This window comes from Myotis nattereri, assembly GCF_964212035.1.
Source record: "Myotis nattereri genome assembly, chromosome: 12".
Taxonomy (NCBI): Eukaryota; Metazoa; Chordata; class Mammalia; order Chiroptera; family Vespertilionidae; genus Myotis; species Myotis nattereri.
Genome location: NC_138087.1, coordinates 36398768 through 36419632, shown reverse-complemented (window position 1 = coordinate 36419632; position 20865 = coordinate 36398768). Strand labels below are relative to the sequence as shown.

At 39.2% G+C, this 20865-nt stretch overlaps 1 protein-coding gene across 2 annotated transcripts in view; it reads right to left on the bottom strand.

The window, feature by feature from the left end:
* Positions 1-20865, bottom strand: part of PUM3 (pumilio RNA binding family member 3) — a 41963-nt gene that overhangs the window by 5391 nt on the left and 15707 nt on the right. For both annotated transcript variants that reach the window (XM_081103233.1, XM_081103234.1), the window contains exons 10-16: positions 20566-20644; positions 18555-18653; positions 17466-17519; positions 12029-12109; positions 4786-4928; positions 1971-2193; positions 412-499 (exon numbers count right to left, since the gene is read on the bottom strand). In XM_081103233.1, the coding sequence (XP_080959359.1) occupies positions 412-499; positions 1971-2193; positions 4786-4928; positions 12029-12109; positions 17466-17519; positions 18555-18653; positions 20566-20644 (767 nt within the window). The remainder of the gene's footprint in view (positions 1-411; positions 500-1970; positions 2194-4785; positions 4929-12028; positions 12110-17465; positions 17520-18554; positions 18654-20565; positions 20645-20865) is intronic.

Genomic DNA, 20865 nt, shown 5'->3' with positions numbered 1-20865 from the left:
ATATCCCTTCCTCAAAACTAGAGATAAATACCATGCCTTTCAAATGGGGTAATGATACTCACAAATCCCCTCCTCACCCCCACTGTACTGCTCTCACCATCCTCAAGAAATAGAATGGTGTTTTAGAAAGCTGGCCAAGCCCAGTCAGAATTCTGAAGTAGCAGAGAAAAGAGGAGTAAGAGGAGGGAGGGGGGAAAGAGGAAAAAAATTAAAGGATTCTAGGACACAAATTTCTAGCATTTACTAAAGCAATACTTGCAACCGCTAAATCAGTTCTTACTTATAGGACACTATTTCTGAACACTCAACAAACTCATGTGAACTTGCATGGCTCACATCAAGTTCAGGGATGCCAAGAATTACTGAAATCTCACTTAGGCTGCAACCCAAAGGTTAAGTTTAACAACCTACCTTCTCTTCCGTTTTCTTTCATCTTTTTATCTTGTTCTATTAACCACTTCAGAACAAGGTGTCCTGCAGGATGTTCTGCAATGTGAAGCTAGGAGGCATCAAGAACACATTAATTTATTTCATACATGCCTTGGCCTACAATCCATTCTACATCACCATATACAGATAAGGACTCAGCCATGTTGAAAGTTCCATAAGGCTTAAGAGATCTTTATCTAGAATGACCATTATACCTGGAGGTCTATCCTAATCCCCAGACTAAAATGAGGACAGTTGTTCCAGACAACACAGCCACTGATAACTAGTTTAGGCTGGGCTTCACGAGTCCCGGTTTAGAAAGCACCCCCAAAAGTTCATCTTGAGATCAAACTCACCACTTTTCAGACTGCGATATGCAGTTATGAGGTACAAATACACCTATGGAACAGACCCTTTAGAAGAAACATTGAAAACTAATGCTGAATGTTGACATACAGGCATTATCTGATTCCGGCCAAGAAAGCATCTTTTTAGCTCAATCCTACTCCTTTCTCAAGGCCATATCATTGTTCCCACAGTACTTAGGATCTCTCCTTTTGAAGCATGGGAAACAAGGGGCCCAATTTCTTTAAAAAGAAACTTTCACTATACACGCATCGTCCCTATTTGCTAACATGATCAGCCTTATGAGGGCAGGGGCCCGGGCTTCTCTAAGATCCACAGGCTCCCGTATACATCTATCTGTTCATCAGGAACTTATCACCTAGTCAGGGCAAGGGTCCCGCATGATCTGGCTTCTGCCTTCCTCTCCTCTTTGCTAAGCGATTTCCAACCCCTCCAACCTTCTGTTCTTACACAAGTTGCGCTCCTTCCTTCCTTCAGGCTGCTGCACATGCTCTTCCCTCTGCCGAGAATCTTCTTTCTACCATTCTTCACTGAGCTACTAATCCTTTGGGTTTAGCTTTCACTGCCCCAGGGAAGCCTTTTTGGGGATAGGATGGCTCCCACTTACAATACCATAGAACCTGTAGTTTTCTTTCACAGCGCTTATTTCAATGTGAAATGATTTTTTTGAAATGATTATTTATTTAAATATTATATTCATGTTCATCAAAATGGTAAGCTTCTGGGGAAGAGGGGCAGCGTTGACCCAAATAAATATAGGCAGAGCCTATCAGAAACAGCAAAGACTTTTTACAAAGAAGGGATTAGGGGAGATGTCACAGAGGATTCTAGGGACCCTGAAGGATGAGAAGGCTTTCTACATGGAAAGCATAGGACCATAGAGATATGGGCAACACTCGAGACTGAGGGAAGAAGCATGGACAAATGCAAAGAGGTTCAAAAGTCCAGAAAAAAATTAAAAATAGAATTAAGAGCACAGAATACACTGGGAAGACAGCTTGGGGCCGATCATGGATAACAGAGACTTCTTTTTGCTCAGGGAGTCACTGCAAGGCAGTGTTGCAACAGCACTGTTTTGAATTCAGTTTTCAAATGCACTGCTGATACGCAGTGAGTGCGGCAGTTATGACTGAAATCCTCCTTGCAGCTTTCCTGCCTGTCTAAGAGCACATTACCTCTCCATCCTGGCCGCCAGGATGCAGTTCTGCTGCTGCCAAGCTGGCGACGGCATTCATGGCAGGTTGAGTGTCTCCAATGGCAGCTCCCAGAATGCAAGGCACCAACACACAGGCAGACTTATCTAGCACCATTTCTTGGGCGTGACCTTGCAGGTAGCTTAACAAAGCTGGGGAGATGGACTCTAAGAGCTCTCGGCGCCGGATCTCTGTATCTTTTTTACTGTTGGAATAGGTTGAATGAGTAGTAAGGTGAGATAAATGACAAAGGAAACATGGTGACTGTATTTTCACAAAAACCTCTAAACAATCTGTGGCATACGCTACTATATCTTTCTGTTATGCATGTGCTTAAGTGATTTGAGGGTGGGATGTGTTTTTCATGCTTGTGTCGTAGGATGTGACTAGCACCTGGCACAGAACAAGCACTCAACAAGTGAAGCTTGCCTTATCCTATCTAATAAAAGAGAAACATGGTAATTAGCCGTACATCCGCTACCCTTCCCATTGGCTAATCAGGGTGATATGCAAATTAACTGCCAGCCAAGATGGCGGCCAGCAGCCAGGCAGCTTGAAGCGAACATGAGGCTTGCTTGCTTCAGTGTCGGAGGATTCCAACGTTCCCCGCCTGCCACTGCTGGCCTCTGAACTTGCAGTTTGAAACATTGTTACAAATACAGAAGCTACATGGACAACAGGGGGATGGGAGCATGAGTGTGCGGGGTGGGGGTGGGGGGAGGTTGGGGGTTAATGGGGGGGATGAGGACACATTTGTAATACCTTAACTAATAATAATAATAATAAAAAAAGCTGAAATAAATGTCACTGAACTAATAAAAAAAAAAATACAAAAAAACAAATATAGAAGCTAAACAAAACCCCAGAAACCTGCTTTCAGCCAGCCAGGATCTCAGAGCTGGAGTTGATACAGTGTTTCGATTATAGAACCCAAATAAACCAGATACCTGCTTTCAGCAGCGGAGGCCTAAAAGCTGGAGCCAAGCCTCAGAGCTAAAGCTGGCCCAGAATAAAAAAAGAAAAAAGAAAAAAAGGAGTGGTTGGGAGCTTCAGTCACCCGCCAGCCTGAAAACAGCCCTAAGCCCCTCACCCAGACTGGCCAGGCACCCCAGTGGGGACCCCCACCATGATCCAGGACACCCTTCAGGGCAAACCAGCCGGCCCCACCCGTGCACCAGGCCTCTATCCTATACAGTAAAAGGGTAATATGCCTCCCAGCACCAGGATCAGCGGAGCCGCGAGGCCTCCCGGCACCAGGATCAGCGTGACAGGAGGCAGCGCCCAAACCTCCTGATCGCCCTGCGGCTCTTTGTGTGACAGGGGGCGGGGCCACAACCTCCCTATCTGCTCTGCTCTGTTCGTGACAGGGGAAGGCGCCCCAACCCCCTGATCAGCCCTGCTCTGTGCCTGATAGGGGGAGCTCCCCAACCTCCTGATCGCCCTGCGGCTCTGTGTGTGACAGGGTGCGGCGCCACAACCCCCTCCGGCCCCCCACGGGCCCTGCTCTGTGTGTGACGGGGTAGAGCCATAACCTCCCCATCGGCCCTGCCCTGAGTGTGAGAGTGGCGGCGCCCCAACCCCCTGATCAGCCCTGCTCTGTGTGTGACAGGGGGCAGTGCCCCAACTCCCCTATCGGCCCTACTCTGTGAGTGACAGGGGGGAGCTCCCCAACCTCCTGATGGGCCCTGCTCTGTGTTTGACAGGGTACGGAGCCCCAACCCCCCTGATGGGCCCTGCTCTGTGCGTGACAGGGGGCAGCGCCCCAACCCCCTGATGGGCCCTGCTCTGTGAGTGACAGGGGGCGGTGCCGCAACCTCCCCATCGACCCTGCCTTGAGTGTGACTGGGGGAGGTGCCCCAACCCCCCAGTCGGCCCTACCCTGAGCATGACTGAGGGTGGCATCACAACCTCCCTATCCGCCCTGCTCTGTGCATGACAGGGGACGGCGCCCCAAATCCCCAGTCAGCCCTGCTCTGAGCCCAAACAGGGGCTGCACCTAGGGATTGGGCCTGCCCTCTGCCACCCGGGAGCAGGCCTAAGCCAGCAGGTCATTATCTCCTGAGGGGTCCCAGACTGTGAGAGGGCACAGGCCGGCCTGAGGGAACCACCTCCCCCCCGCCCCCCCAGTGCACAAATTTTTGTGCACCAGGCCTCTAGTATAATAATAATTAAAAAAAACAACAACCTAAACCAATCCAAAAACCAAATGACAACAAAGTATCTTATAAGACAACCCATGATGACGAAGCCGGTTTGGCTCAGTGGATGGAGCGTCGGCCTGCGGACTGGAGGGTCCCAGGTTCGATTCCGGTCAAGGGCATGTACCTGGGTTGCGGGCATATCCCCAGTGGGGGGTGTGCAGGAGGCAGCTGATCGATGTTTCTCTCTCATCGATGTTTCTAACTCTCTATCTCTCTCCCTTCCTCTCTGTAGAAAATCAATAAAATATATTAAAAAAAAAAAGACAACCCATGTTTACACCATTTTATGAACCCTACTCTCTAGAATACTCATTTATATGGTACCAGTAGCTTTAAAAAATAAAAGCAAAACCAATACAAATCACACATCTAAGTACCTACTATGTACAAGGGGCTCACAGGCATTCTTCTGGCACAACACTTTTATTTTCAGGATAAAAATGAGTAAAGGTTTAAAAATGGAATACACTTTTTGAGTTTTGGAGAGAAAAGGAGCATGAGAAGGGGCCTGCATGCAGGAGTAGATTTCTGGAAGCAGGCACTACTGAAATTAATAAATCAGAGGACAAAGGGCGAAACCCGTGTACCGTTCTTACCTGTGTGCGTTTCCATCTCCTTTCTGCAGAACTTCAATGATTTCTCGTACTGTATGTGCAGGATCTCGGGGGCTTAGTAGGTACAACAGGACCTTCCTTCCATATTTGTCATTTAATATGTTAGACAAGGAACTAATAATTTCCTGTAAAATTACAGAAACAAAAAAAGTGAATCTGTATGCTCAAAGGATGCTTGGAATCTGAATGGCAAAGGAGGATACATACTTAACTATTTCCCCCAACTTACTTAATGGAAAATGTGCAGCTACCTGTAAAATCGTCTCATTAAAGCACCAGAGATTTACACTCAGACACAGAACAGATTCTCTGCTGTGACTGGCATTACTGAAAAATCCAAGGAGACTTAAAAATACTTAAAGCAGTTATCTTCAGTCACTATATTACCGATATTACTTAGGCCACCATTACCAGAGCAGATCGGTTAATTTGCAGCTGCATTTAAGTGTAGCATCAGCATCGATGAAGAACATTCTTATTAGAATTTCCCACTGAAATGTATGTGGAGGGAGATAAAGAAACTCTGTTAAACAGGACGAGTGGATAAAGGCTTTTAAAGTTAGGTTGCTCATTCATGGCAAATGAAGGCTACTTAAGTATCGCACGAGAAAGACAGGGGAAGGAAACGTGCAGAAAGACTCCACAGAGCAGTTACAAGTAACTGCACTCTATGAACAGTAACCTTTTCTAGTTGTATGAATTTAAGGAACAATGGCAATGGTATCCCTATCTCAACTAAGCTCCTGTGTAAATTTGCTGTTTTCAAAGACGGAAAATTCACTGTTTAAAAATCCCTTTACACTTAATAGACAATAAACAACAGAAAAATCATCAGCTATTTCTCCCTCTAACATTCCTATTTCATGCCACAAGCCTAACAGATACTCAAAGCCATGTAGGTTTTAGCACCAGATATTCTTGACTGGCTGGGGCCATAGAAAGAATTAGGTCCAATCACGCAGGCTTACAGATGAGGAACCCAGAAAGAGGAGAGGTAACTCTGCCACAGGACGTAGAGTATCAGTGGCAGGACTCTGACAAGTTCTGGTCCCTGATTCTAACTCTAGCCTCTTTCAAAAAAAACATAAGCTCTCTATTAAGGAAATGAATTCTCTATGAGATGATATACTCAGATTTGCTATTCTCTTAAGTGCCTATTTATTACAATGAGATCAGTAATTTTAGTGCAAGGAACCAAACTAAAAATTAAGTCAGTCATCACCTCTCCCAAGAAGACATAAAAATGGCCAATAGATATATGAAAAGATGCTCAACTTCACTAGTTATTAGGGAAATGCAAATCAAAACAATGAGATACCACCTTACACCTATCAGAATGGCTACTATCAACAAATAAGTAACATGTGTTGGAGAGGTTGTGGAGAAAAAGGGAACCCTCATTCACTGCTAGTGGGAATGTAAAATGGAACAGCCACTATGGAAAACAGTATGGCGGTTCATTAAAAAATTAAGACTAGAGTTACCATATGACCCAGCAATCCCTCTTCTGGGTACCTACCTGAAAAATTTGAAAATATTTATTCATAAAGGTATATACCCTATGGTCATTGTAGCATTATTCACAGTGGCCAAGATATGGAAACAATCAAGGTGTCCTTCAATAGATGACTGGATAAAGATGTGGTACATAGTATATATAATGAAATACTACTCAGCCATAAGAAAAGATGAAATACTTCCATTTGTGACACTATGGATGGATTGTGAGAATATCATGCTAGCGAAGTAGGTCAGATGGAAAAAGTAAAAAAAAAAAATCATATGATTTCACTCATATGTGGACATAAAAGTGAAAGTGACAAATGAACAAATGAGTAAAAATTCATAGACACAGACATTAATATGGTGATTAACAGAGGGAAAGGGGGTGAGGGGATGGAAAAAGAGTAAAAGGGGTCAAACATATGGTGACAAAAGGAGATTTGACTTTGGGGGTGAACATACAATGCACTATACAGAAGATGTATTACAAAATTGTACACTTGAAACCTATGTAATTTTATTAGTCCATGTCACACCAATAAATTTAATTAAAAATAAAATAATCTTAAAAAGAAAAAAATTAAGTTAGTCATCAACTATGGGATCATGATACAGCAAAGTCCATGACCCCGAGGTTGATGACACAAACCCAGATTCCAGACACATTTTCTCTTTAAATTCTCAAACATCTCTCGTTTCCTGCACAAAAGTATACTGTGCTTCCTGTAATTAGTAAGAGCAGCTAAACACTTAAGGTACTCACTAAGAACCAGACCCTATCTGAGAGTGCAATGTCCATCATCTTAAACACTCTTCACAGCATGATGAATGACAAAGGTACTGTAGCTTACTTTCATTTTACATGTAAGAAGCCCAAGGTTTAAACAAGTAAGGTGACTTAAAGTAGAGAAGTAAAGGTCACACATCCAGGACATGATCGCCTCTTTCCCTGACTCTAAACCCCACTCTGCTCTTCTACCTTTGAAGAAGTTTAAGGTCATGTATAAAGATTTCCCTCTACAACATAAAGGTTTCCAGAGAATAGGTGCAATAGACCTAACCACCTCAAAAAGAAGAGAAATTTCAACCATTCAAGGAAAATGAACAAAAATCTCAGTAAAAAGGGCAAGACAAAACAAAATTGTACACTTCACAGAAGAGGGAGCTCTTTTGTAATTTCAAGGTAAACATGACCCAAAGTGGATTCAACATATGCATTAAAAAAAAAAATCCTCACCTAAGGACATGCTTTTATTGATTTTAGAGAGAGGAAGGGAGAGAGAGAGAGAGAGAACCATTGATTGGTTGTCTCCCACACACCCTGACTGGGGTTCAAACTCATAAGCTGGGTATGTGTTCTGACCAGGAATGAAACCTTTGATCCTTCGTTGCCCGGGAAGACACTCCAACCAATTGAGCCACACAGATCAGGGGTCAACATACACATTTTTGATAATGAAGCATTTAGTGCCACAAATAATGGGCTACCATTAGTATGGATTTTCCTATTTAAAGTTTAACCAACCAACTCATGAGAGCAAAGATGCTTTAACTTGCTGAAAGAAGAGAGTGAGGATACACAGCTTAGGCCAATTTCTGTAAAAATCCCACAACCTTTCTGTCCTAAAATACTATTGGCTATAATCCCTTTAAAACAGCTGCTTAAAAAATAAATAAATAAAACACATACAACAAAAACTCAAAATGGGTGAAGTATTCAGTGAAGAAATATAAATGGCTGCTATTATTCCTCAATGTACTTACTTTCTCTGTGGGTTTCACACTTAAGGACTAGGGTAATATACATAGACGTGGGGAGAAAAGCTTTCACTTTAAAAAGAGAAGCTTAATTCCATGTCCAAACACTATTCAAGGACTAGTGCCCAAACTCATTGCCTTTCAGTTTGTAATTTAGGAATTGAGAATCTGAAGTTATGTTTGTTTGAGTGTGAAATCACTTAATTCTCCTCGATCTCACCCTCATTCCAGCTTTCCTACCAAAAAAAACATATATCTAAAAGGAAATGGTATGAGTGCTATCATATTAGAGCACTAATTCATTTCTCTTTAACCTAGTTAGAAAGAGGAGAGAAATTTCTAGTGAGGAGAACACTAATGAGTATAGTACATGTAGAAATAAGAAGAATCAGTCAACTATTGTAACTACTGGTATCGACTTTTTGCTGAACTCAGTCTTTAAACTCAAGCAGAGTAGCCTTTGACAAATCTTTTAACCTGCCCACACATCAATTCCCTTATCTGTAAAAGGAAATGATGTACCTGCCTGACTTGTGGGCCATTACCAGGAGCAAAGCTGAAAATTCACACTGCAAACTGAAAACGGCTATAAAGTGATATATATATTTTTTTTATTACACAATGCAACAGGCTCTGCAGTGGTTCAGTGGGATGGACACGTGACTCTATACCAGCCGTGGGCAAAGTACGACCTGCGGGCCGGATCCGGCCCGTTTGAAATGAATAAAAATAAAAAATAAAAAAGACCGTACCCTTTTATGTAATGATGTTTACTTTTTGAATTTATATTAGTTCACACAAACACTCCATCCATGCTTTTGTTCCGGCCCTCCGGTCCCGTTTAAGAACCCATTGTGGCCCTCGAGTCAGAAAGTTTGCCCACCCCTGCCATGTGCAGCATATTGGGCAACCCAGCAATTTTGCTAAGTAAATGACTTAGAGAAACAAGGAGACATACAAGAATGCTCATAGAATTATTTGGAATAGCAAAAAAATAGTGAGTTTTTAAAGTTTTAAAAATTGTAAACAATCTAAATGTCCATCTACAGAAAATGGAAGAATAAACTGCAGTATATTCATAGTAAAATACAATTTGGCATTGAAACAGAAATGACTTAGAACAGGGGTGGGCAAACAAAGGCCCATGAGTCAACCTGCAGCCTATTTTTGTACATCCTACAAGTTAAGAATGGTCTTTACATTTTAAAGGGTTGTTAAAGAATAAAACAAAATAAATGGGCAGCAGAGATCATATATATCCCACAAAGACTAAAATACTATCTGGCCCTTTTAAAAAGGGCTTGCCAACTCCTGATGATGAATTCCACAAACCTAATATCAAAAGAAAAAAGCAAGTTACATAAGAAAATATACACAATATTACTGACATGGAATATGTAAACATGCAAAATAGTACTATGTACATCTACATATAGCAAAAGGATAAGGAAATACATGTCAATAATAAACACAAAATCCATCACCATGGGTGAGGGTGAGGGTGGATATGCAATCATGGACAGGTACACAAAGGGCTTGAACTTTTACTGTATTTGTCAAGTTTCACTTCTTTATCAGATAGTAGGTGGCTGAATATCCACTGTATAATTCCTTATACCTTTCTGGATGTTTTAATGATAATATATTTCCTTTTCTGAGAAACACTGCTGTCAAAGCAGCTGCATCATACCAACAATTTCAGGGTAAAATGGATAAAATTGTATAGGTATGTTTATTTTGGAAAGTAAAGTAGATGGGAAACAGTGTGTATCTATTTTTTTAGAATGTTTTTTATTGATACTTTTAAGGGAGAGGGAGAGAAGCATCAATGTGAGAGAGAAACATTGATTGGCTGCCTCCCTTATGCACACTGACCCACGGAACCCAAAACCTAGGCATGTGCCCCGATGGGGAAATGAACCGGCAACCTTTTGATGCACTGGATGACACTAAACCAACTGTGCCACATCGGCCAGGGCAGTGTGTGTATCCAGTTAGAAAAGTGAGGGCTCAGCTGACCAGGTTGTTATATCAACACTATATTTCAGGAAGTCTGGCTACCCTGAAGAGAATTCTTAGCAACACTAAGCTTTCTTGTGTATTTTGAAAAAGAACTGCATACTGCAACAGGTTTTCTGGTAGATGGGTAGGGAAAATGCAAGTGCAATTAGCATTCCAGGATTTTATCACCAGCTACATAGTGTAATGACACACAGAAGCTGTTGAGCATTTGTCAGCTAGAGGCAAGAGATCAGTAAATCAGGCCATTCTCGGAAAGCTGCCCCGAGTATGAGAAAGTCATTAGGAATGTGGGTTAAGTAGTGGTGGGAATCAATCTGATAAGCACAAGGAATTAAAACTGTTTCAACAGCAACTTTAAGTGGGCTAAATCTTGGGAAAATATCCAGCAGACAAATTGTGGCAAATTCTGAAGGAAGTATAGTTTCTCTTGAAATCTATCTGGAACAATTATGCAAATTTTACTTGTCCTGAATATATTAAACAAAAGCAAACTTTGAATAGCCCAGCCTGTTTCCATTTTCATGAAACAACTTTATTCATTAAAAAATCTATGGCCTCACATCACTGTCACTGGAATGAAAAACAATCATTAATGACTGGAGTCAAAAGGGTAATAAAGATACAAGGAACATGTCAAAAAACTCAGTTTGTGACATGAAAGTCTTGCCAAATGGTTTCTTCCCACAATCTTATCCCAAAGAAAGTCATCACAATCTTAACATAGTCAAGGGGAAAGTTGGAAAATGACAGCCAGGGCATGAGAAACTCACATACACTGGGACGTACAGCTGGCATCTAAGAAAAATCTCCTTCCCCTCTGCTAGCTGATACATTTTCCCCTACACCCAGCTCTACTGGTCTAGACAGGCTACAGAGAGAGGCCACAACACTGCCACGTGCCAACAGGTAAAGTCTCTTTCTGAACCCCATCTGCTTCTCTCTGCAGCTGGCATGAAAGTAGTTTTTGTCACTGAGATTTCTCCAAAGGCCCCATCCATGGTATCAAAGAGAAACGTTTGTGTAATTTTCAGATGAATATTTCTATACAGATTATGTGGTTTTTACAATGTACCCAAGTTTTGTCCCTGCAACCAATGCTGCAATTTCTTAACCCTAGCCCTGCAACCTCTATTACATATCCAACACTACCTGCACACTAGAAATAAGGAAGGGAAGAGGAGAGAGAGCACAGATTCAGAAGTCAATCATTGCAGAATGAAGGAAATGATTTCGGAATGCAGTTTTTACTTTGGAGTAGTACTTTCAAGAGGACAGCTCAGTTTTTCTGAAGGAAAATTTAGGGTTAAATAAATTGCATTCAATTATTACCACTTTATGGTCATTATACTAGGCTAAAAGGAATTGCTGAAATGTAAAAACGAAGCTAGTATTTTCATTTTAGTGATAATTTTTAATCTGACTCTACAAAAACTTTCATGAAAGCTCTAGGAAGGATCACAATTGAGTTTTATCAGGTTTGCCTCTCCAGCTCAATCAGGACAGATGTATTGACAGGCTGGGTAACTGTGCAGTGGTAGTTTCTCCACAGGGAGAGGGAGAAAGGTCACAGGTGTCCTCTGCCTGGAATGAGCTCCTGAATAATTGAAGAATTACTATGTCAATGAATTTCTAATCAAATCTAAGCACTGCTTTGCTAAATTTTCATTTAATATATCATATGGTCTAAAAAGTCATGTTATCCTAATTTAACCATTCTTTTACATATTTAAAACAATAATTATTAATATCGTTACTAGATTATGGTTTATACAGGAATAAAGCAAATCCCCCAAAGAGATTTAATGTCAACTAATAAATAACGAAAGACCATCAAGGAGCAAATAATTCAAAGTCTTTACACATATATATGTGAAATAACACTTATAAATCCACAAATGATATATCAATGTAACTTAAATTCAAGACCATGATAATTACTTACAGATATGATTATCTGCTTCACAAGCTTAGTATCATCAATACAATCAAACGCTGCCAGTAAAACCAAATGGGAGTATTGGCCCTGTAAGAATCGAAAGTCAGGAAAGGTTAAAAAAAATGCATAGCTTCTCCTTTTTATTCCACCCCTGGAGTCACTTTATAAAGGTTACCAACCTGGTAACCTGCACAACATAATACAAATAAGAGGGATAAAAGCCATTCAAAGGAATTCTTATCAGGACCTAGTTAATAATATTCTAGGTTGATTTTTTAAAAAGAAAAAAGGAAAGCACATTCTTCAATATCAAATAGCCTGGACTCATTACATCTTTCAAAAATAGGTACTCTGTTAATGAATAGCTACTAAAAAAAATTAAACTAAAAAAGAAATGCAATAGTTTAAAAAAAAAACGAAGACTATAAAACATAACACTATTATATAAATCCAAATATAATTATACATATACAAAGTATACAAAATACATGTATACAGAAAATCCTAGAACATCATAATGTAATAGTCACCTCTGGGTTGAAGGATAAAAACTTTTCATTTTCCATAATATACTGTCCAATTTCTTTAAAATAATTCTATATAATTAGACTAGAAATACTAAAAATAAACTAAAAGAATATACTTATATACTGAATGAGAAATAAAAATAATTATGTTTAAAAAGTATAACAGAGGAGAACCAAGATGGCGGCATAGGTTAACGCCGGAGTTTGCTGCCTTGAACAACCAAATCAAAACACACCTAAAAGACGGAAGGGACATCACCCAGAACCACAGGAACGCTGGCTGAGTGGAAGTCCTACAACTAGGAGGAAAGAGAAACGCATACGGACACTCAGAGGAGGCGCAGTGCTGAAGTCAAATTCTGAGGTGCGGAGTGCACGGAGCGGGCTGGCGGCGGAGGGCGCGGTTGGCGTTTTCAATCGGGAGGGAGTCGCAGACTCTGAGCTCCAGATACAGGCGAGTCTTTAGGGACCCAGACTCAAATGGGAGAAGCGGGACTGTCTGGCTTCAGTCAGAGCGAGTGCAGCTTTCTCTCCGAGCTTTGCAGCGGGTGCCGGGACTCAGAGAGGCAGAGCCCCTGGGGACAGGACTGAGAGCCGCCATAACTGCTCTCTCCAGCCCACCCTGTTGATCCTGTGCGACCCGCCCCGCCCAAGCCCTGCACAGAGGCATTTGCCGGATAGCCTCAGGCAAAGGCTAGATTAGCACCTCCCTAGAGGACAGAAGTTCTCTCACTGCAGACACAGCTGATTCGCATAGCCACTTGGCCTGGAGGTCAAACCCTCCCTGGTATTAGCTACAACAATCAAAGTTTAACTATAAGACTGCGCACAAAGACCACTAGGGGGTGCACCAAGGAAGCATAACAAAATGCGGAGAAAAAGAAACAGGACAAAATTGTCAATGGAAGATATAGAGTTCAGAACCACACTTTTAAGGTCTCTCAAGAACTGTTTAGAAGCCGCCGATAAACTTAATGAGATCTACAAGAAAACTAATGAGACCCTCGATGTTATATTGGGGAACCAACTAGAAATTAAGCATACACGGACTGAAATAACGAATATTATACAGACTCCCGACAGCAGACCAGAGGAGCACAAGAATCAAGTCAATGATTTGAAATGCGAGGAAGCAAAAAACACCCAACCGGAAAAGCAAAATGAAAAAAGAATCCAAAAATGCGAGGATAGTGTAAGGAGCCTCTGGGACAGCTTCAAGCGTACCAACATCAGAATTATAGGGGTGCCAGAAGATGAGAGAGAGCAAGATATTGAAAACCTATTTGAAGAAATCATGACAGAAAACTTCCCCTACCTGGTGAAAGAAATGGACTTACAGGTCCAAGAAGCGCGGAGAACCCCAAACAAAAGGAATCCAAAGAGGACCACACCAAGACACATCATAATTAAAATGCCAAGAGCAAAAGATAAAGAGAGAATCTTAAAAACAGCAAGAGAAAGAAACTCAGTTACCTACAAGGGAATACCCATATGACTGTCAGCTGATTTCTCAACAGAAACTTTGCAGGCCAGAAGGGAGTGGCAAGAAATATTCAAAGTGATGAATACCAAGAACCTACAACCAAGATTACTTTATCCAGCAAAGCTATCATTCAGAATTGAAGGTCAGATAAAGAGCTTCACAGATAAGGAAAAGCTAAAGGAGTTCATCACCACCAAACCAGGATTATATGAAATGCTGAAAGGTATCCTTTAAGAGGAAGAGGAAGAAAAAGGTAAAGATACAAATTATGAACAACAAATATGCATCTATCAACAAGTGAATCTAAGAATCAAGTGAATAAATAATCCGATGAACAGAATGAACTGGTGATTATAATAGAATCAGGGACATAGAAAGGGAATGGACTGACCATTCTTGGGGGGGAAAGGGGTGTGGGAGATGCGGGAAGAGACTGGACAAAAATCGTGCACCTATGGATGAGGACAGTGGGTGGGGAGTGAGGGCGGAGGGTGGGGCGGGAACTGGGAGGAGGGGAGTTATGGGGGGGAAAAAAGAGGAACAAATGTAATAATCTGAACAATAAAGATTTAATTAAAAAAAAATAAAATAAAAAGTATAACAGCAAGAGATCATACAAATACACACTGTGAATTTCACAACGTCCACCTCTTGAACCGACAGAATTATCTAGGATGCTGATATAGTTCCCAAGAGTTAAAGAACTACTTTATAAAAAAGAAGAAGAAAGTGCATTCAGAGTTTGAGGCCTATTCTTCTTGTATTCTAGATAGTATGAACCTTTTTTTACTTTGAGAGGGCATTTGACTTTGATAACCCTCTTCAGAGCCAGGTCTGATGAGTATGGCAAATAATAACATATCAGTTAGACAAATAACAAAGGTCTAACACCTTTACTATATAAAGACCAACAATCTACTAAAAATGGGCAAAGAAAATGAAGAGTCAGTTCACTGAAAAAGAAATACAAATGGCTCTAAGCATATGAAATAATGCTCATTAATTAAAGGCAATAATTAAAACAATAAAATATCATTTTCTACCTACTCTATAGGCAGAAGTGAAAATCCTTGATAATATACTAACTTGACAAAGGTCTGGAGAAAAGCAAGCACACTTTTATGTTGTTGGTGAGAATGCAAAGTAGTTCAACTATTTTGAAGGGCAACTGACAACATCTAAAAAACTTAAAATGCATGTACTTTCTGACTCATCAATTCTAGTTCTAGAATTATCTTATAGCCATGCTTCCACATATGCACAGTGGACATGCACTGGAGTACTATTTGAAATAACAAAAAACTAGGAACTACCTAAGCGTCCAATAGTAGGGACTGGTTAGATAAATTATGAAACTCATATAATGAAATATTATGACGTCATCAAAAAGGTAAGGTAGATAGATGTACATATATGTATATTGAAATAAAATGACCCCTGAGACAAATTAAGTGAAGGAAACAAAGTAGAGAACAATGTGCATATAGTACACAAGCTTTGGTTTCTGATTTTTTAAGTCTGACACACAGGAACATGCCCAAGCACAAAACATCTGAGTGAATACAAAAATAGCTGGTACAGAATTTAAGTGAGAAACAGACAATTCACAATTACAGTTGGAGATTTTAAGGCTTCTTTCAGTAACTCACAGAAAAATGATAAAGAAATTAGTAAAGACTTTGATTATCTGAACACTATCAACCACTTTGATCTAATTGACATTTATAGAGTACTACACCCTGTAACTCCACAAAACACTTTCCTTTCAAGATACCAAGATAGACCATGTTAGGCCATAAAATAAGTATTTAGAAAAGGATTAAAATAATAGAGTATGTCAGGAAACCCCTAATATTTGGAAATGGCACACTTCTAAACAATCCGTAAGTCAAATCCATGGGTTGTATTAATTTAACTCCCCCCTTAAAGGAACTTCTTGAGATAAAAAATACATTGCATTGTTAATTTCTTGTTACCATTGCAATGCCTTGTGGGGATTAGTTTCTTGAAAAAATTTGTTAAAAATAAACTATGAAGTTAAAATAATCTAATTTTATTACTTAAAAATATCTTTTGCCGAGACCGGTTTGGCTCAGTGGATAGAGCGTCGGCTTTCGGACTGAAGGGTCCCAGGTTCGATTCTGGTCAAGGGCATGTACCTTGGTTGCGGGCACATCCCCAGTGGGGGGTGTGCAGGAGGCAGCTGGTCGATGTTTCTCTCTCATCGATGTTTCTAACTCTCTATCTCCCTCCTTTCCTCTCTGTAAAAACTCAATAAAAGAAAAAAAATAAAAAAATATCTTTTACAACTAATACTTTTTAGAACTTTCTACTAACATCTTGTTTATTATATTTATTTCTAATTTAAAATATTCAAACTAGCCGAAGCCGGTTTGGCTCAGTGGATAGAGCGTCGGCCTGCGGACTGAAAGGTCCCAGGTTCGATTCCGGTCAAGGGTATGTACCTGGGTTGCGGGCACATCCCCAGTGGGAGGTGTGCAGGAGGCAGCTGATCGATGTTTCTCTCTCATCGATGTTTCTAACTCTCTATCTCTCTCCCTTCCTCTCTGTAAAAAATCAATAAAATATATTTTAAAAAAAATATTCAAACTTAAATGTTATACAAAGGACTTACTTGATGATGAATAATAAATCATAAAATATTCTCATACTCTGATACAACCCACTAGAGAATCTTATTTCATTTTGTTACAGAAAAGTTAGCTGCCTTTTAAGTGGTTTTATACTCTCCTCCTGGTCTCCAATCCTACAGAAGACAACAGGTATGTATTCATTCACACAGCAGCAAATGTGCTTGAATTAGTATTTACTACATTAAGATGCTAGTAGTTCTCATTAGATTTTTTCATAGGAAAAAGTTGTTGATAATACAAATTTTAGTTCTCCAATAAATAAGAGGTTATAAAACATAACATAATAACTCAAAAAATGTTATAGTATTTGCTACTACAAATACAGGGTGGGCAAAAGTAAGTTTATAGTTGTAAGTATGCAAAACATTAATGAGGTCATTAGTGCCTCACAAAAACTTTATACATCCTCTAATTTACCAGGAAAGCTATTACACCTCCAAAGGATTCCAAAGAACTGAAAACTTAACTAGAATTTATTCTAGGCAGCAATTTCCATGCGTAATTAATATGATTGAACAAATTCACTAAATAATGTAGCAAATATCAAGTCTTCGAAAAGTATCTAATAAAAGTGGAAAATGTGTCACTATGCAATGTTAAATAAAGGTGAAATTTCATTTTGTGTAAGTTTAATATATAAAAATGCATGCATATGCATAGAATAAGATTGTTATAAAATAAAGAATAAATTTATTGGTCGTTTTCTTAAATTTTCAAATTTTCTGTAATAAACATGGTTTCATTTTATTAACAATTAAAAGAAATATTATTATACTTACATTAGCCACCTTTTCAACATAAGTCTTCATTGTTTTCACAATCACTTTCCTGTCCTTAAAAACAAAACAAAACAAAAAAAACCGCAACTTTTAATTAGAGATTTAAGGTATTTCATATATAAAATTTTGATTTAATATTAAGTTGTCATTGGAGTGGCTTTATACTATCCTCTGGTCTCGAACTATTTCCATTAGTGAAAATAGTTATACAGCCAGAACAAAAAAAAATTGCAATATATTAGCCCTTTCAGAGCTATTAGGATCTTACATTTGTATGTGATATCCATTCGGACATAAATATGAGTCATAAAATTATCAGTTGCAAGACTAACCTAGTGAAATGACCTTCTTTTACAGTGAGAAATGAGAGATCTCTCTTCCAATGTCTGAACAGTCTTCAAATATATAGTCTATGGCATTCAATACATATTTGTTGAAATTAAATTTGTATTAATGTAAAATGTGGACAAAGTACAGTGGGGCCTTGACTTACGAGATTAATTTGTTCCGAGACCGAGCTCGTTAACTCAAATTACTCTGTCAACTCAATGCAAAAAATCGGCCGAGAGACAGCTGGTATCCCAAAAAACTCGTTAGTCGGGACACTCGTAAGTCAAGGCCCCACTGTACAACTGTCTTTTAAAGGCAGAATTATGCTGATCAAAGAAATGAGAATCAGTTGTTAAACTTCTGTAGTTAATATGGACTTTTCCCTCAAAATACTTAACATCTGTATGAGCAAATGTGTAACTGTTCATTATCTCCTCCCCCTGCTTCCTCTTCCATTAAGATAAATAAATATTGTATTGATTTGATTGACAGATCCCTTCCCAAATAATGACAACTCAAGATTTTCACACTTTACTGAAAACTCCAGCAGTGAAAAAAATTGTTGTTATAAAGTAAAATAATCTGACTTTACTACTTAAAAATGTCTTTTACTACTACTACCTTTTAGAACTAGGCCCAAAGAAGGCCAATTCCTGTGAGGCCCTGAGGCACAACTTTGCAAAGATAAGCAGTTTATGCACAACGTAAGACCTAAGGAGACCGAAGTCTGAGGAAAGCAGGCCAAGCCCTGACACTCACCTTGGGCGTGCCATGCCACAGGCAGTGCATGGCCACTCTGGCACCATCGTGTGTGTGCGCCAGGTACACCACCGCTTCACGGATGGCTTCGATCATTTCCTGGGGAACAAATGCCATCAAGGCTTTAGTTCATGCTTTCTTTCTGCCTTTAAAACTAATCTGTCTGCTAGGGAGCAGTTAAGCGCAGGGAATGAAAAAGATTATAGGGAGCAAACAATTTAATTTTTCATTTTGTAGACAAGCACACGCATATATATCATCTTTCTAGGAATATTCTTTTCCATCAGGAGTGACAAATACTGCTGACAAGCAATTTCTATTAAAATACACTTCTATTTTATCAAATATGTCTATATTAAAATACAATGTCTATTTAAATAAGAATGCATATATACAATATATTCTAAATGATTTTTTAAGAAAAAGAAGGCTAGGAAGTGGCTATGGTAAAAAGAAAAGCCAGATAAAATAAATAAAATGCTGTTTCCTAAAAGGGAAGAGAACCAAAACACTAGTTTGGCCTAAAAAGTTTCTCTTTTTTAGTTTATCACTGGATTACTTCTAAGAAATCACATTAATAATTCACCATAAAAACACTAAACAACATTTCCCTAATAAAATTAATCTCTATATTAGACTAGGCCAACACTATCAATGACTCTTTAGTAAAAAATCAATTGTTACTTTCTTATAAGGTAGTCTGGCTTAAATTATATTTTGGAATTATAGATGTAAATGAGTTCTGGCAGTTAACAATTGCAGGGTCCCATTTTAGCCCATTCCCAGTGAAAAAAAAATTATATTAAATAAATAAGTACAAAGTCTCCTGCCAGGAGAGAGGAAGGTAGGTGCCTATTTTCTTCAATAAGGAACAAGCAATTCCATCCTTAATTATCTTACAATCCTTACCCAGGATGAATCTCAACAGCACAGCTTTCAACTTATGTACCTAAACTTATGAATCTCTTCAAAGCTCTCCAGCTGGAGAGCTATATATGTATTCCAATTATGCTTCCACTATCCCCAAAAGGTTTTTTTGTCTCTCTTTTGAAAATGCCCCCAGGGCCAGAAAAGAGTTGCCTCATCACTTTATACTGACACTGGGTTCTCAATGATTGATTTTGCTATTACTAAAACACATTTAACACTAAAAACAAAGATTTTCCACCACTGAATGTATTGAAATGATCATTTTCCAGTTCTGAAAATAGTCCTGCCTCAGTACATCTAGAACTGTGAGATACTGTGCTATGCAGGGGCAGGAGAGAATTCCCCCAAAGAGAAGCAGCAGCTGCTATGGTCACCGAGCCACAAGCTCAGGTAGGTGGTTATTCTTGGGAAATTATTTTGTATGTCAATTTCCGGCAGGTCAAAATTCCTATGAAAGTTTAGTCTGGCATATGTGTTAGGAAGTCAGTGTTACTACTTTAGCGATCCCTTATTATTAGGATGAGGACAGACAATGAGCTCACTGGATGGTGAGGCAAGCAAAGTTCAGGGGACTAAATGATGAATTCTCATTGGTATTCCCATCACTGACTTGAAGGGCAGTGCAATTTACCTTTAGTCTCTGTTTCTTTTCTATCACATGAGGTCCAATTTTTTATGGTTCATTTAGTTTTACACAATTGTCCTCCTCTAACCTTTCCCCCTCTCTAATCTGTTAACACCAACATAATTTTTTTGGTATCGGTACAGGTGAATTTCAAACTACTTGAATATCCCTCTATTTGTTAGTTAATTTTTAAATTAGGTTAGCTAGAGGATACTCTGGATTATAAGTAAAATATAAAAATTAAATGGAGTTGATAAAACTATGATCAATTCTATTGCCTTCCGGTAAAAATCTAAAGGTAATTAGCAGAGTTGCTTAAAGGAAGTTTACTGCATTATCTTCTTTAAATAAGTAGCTTTTCAAAATTCCCAAAAGACAATGTATATCAAAGCAGTATTTTACATATTTACATGGCTCTTCTATGTTTTGATCTAAAAACTAAAACCAAGAACTTACTGATCTTAGCTTTGGGGGCGCATAGGTAAAAAAGTCCAAGAATACTTTATGCACCAATGAGTGCTTAATCACAGCTTCCCTGGAAATAGAAAAAAGGGAAAAGAGAATACATCAGATCTGCCACTACACTAATATAGACATAGTAACCTCAGTTGTCCTAAAATAATCAAAGCAAGTGAAATGGTTTCAGGGAATTTAATTCATCAAAAGACAGATTATATCTTTCAGCAATATTAAGATTAAAAAAATAACGTTTAGCCCTAGCCGGTTTGCACAGTGGTTAGTGTCAGGCTGCGAACT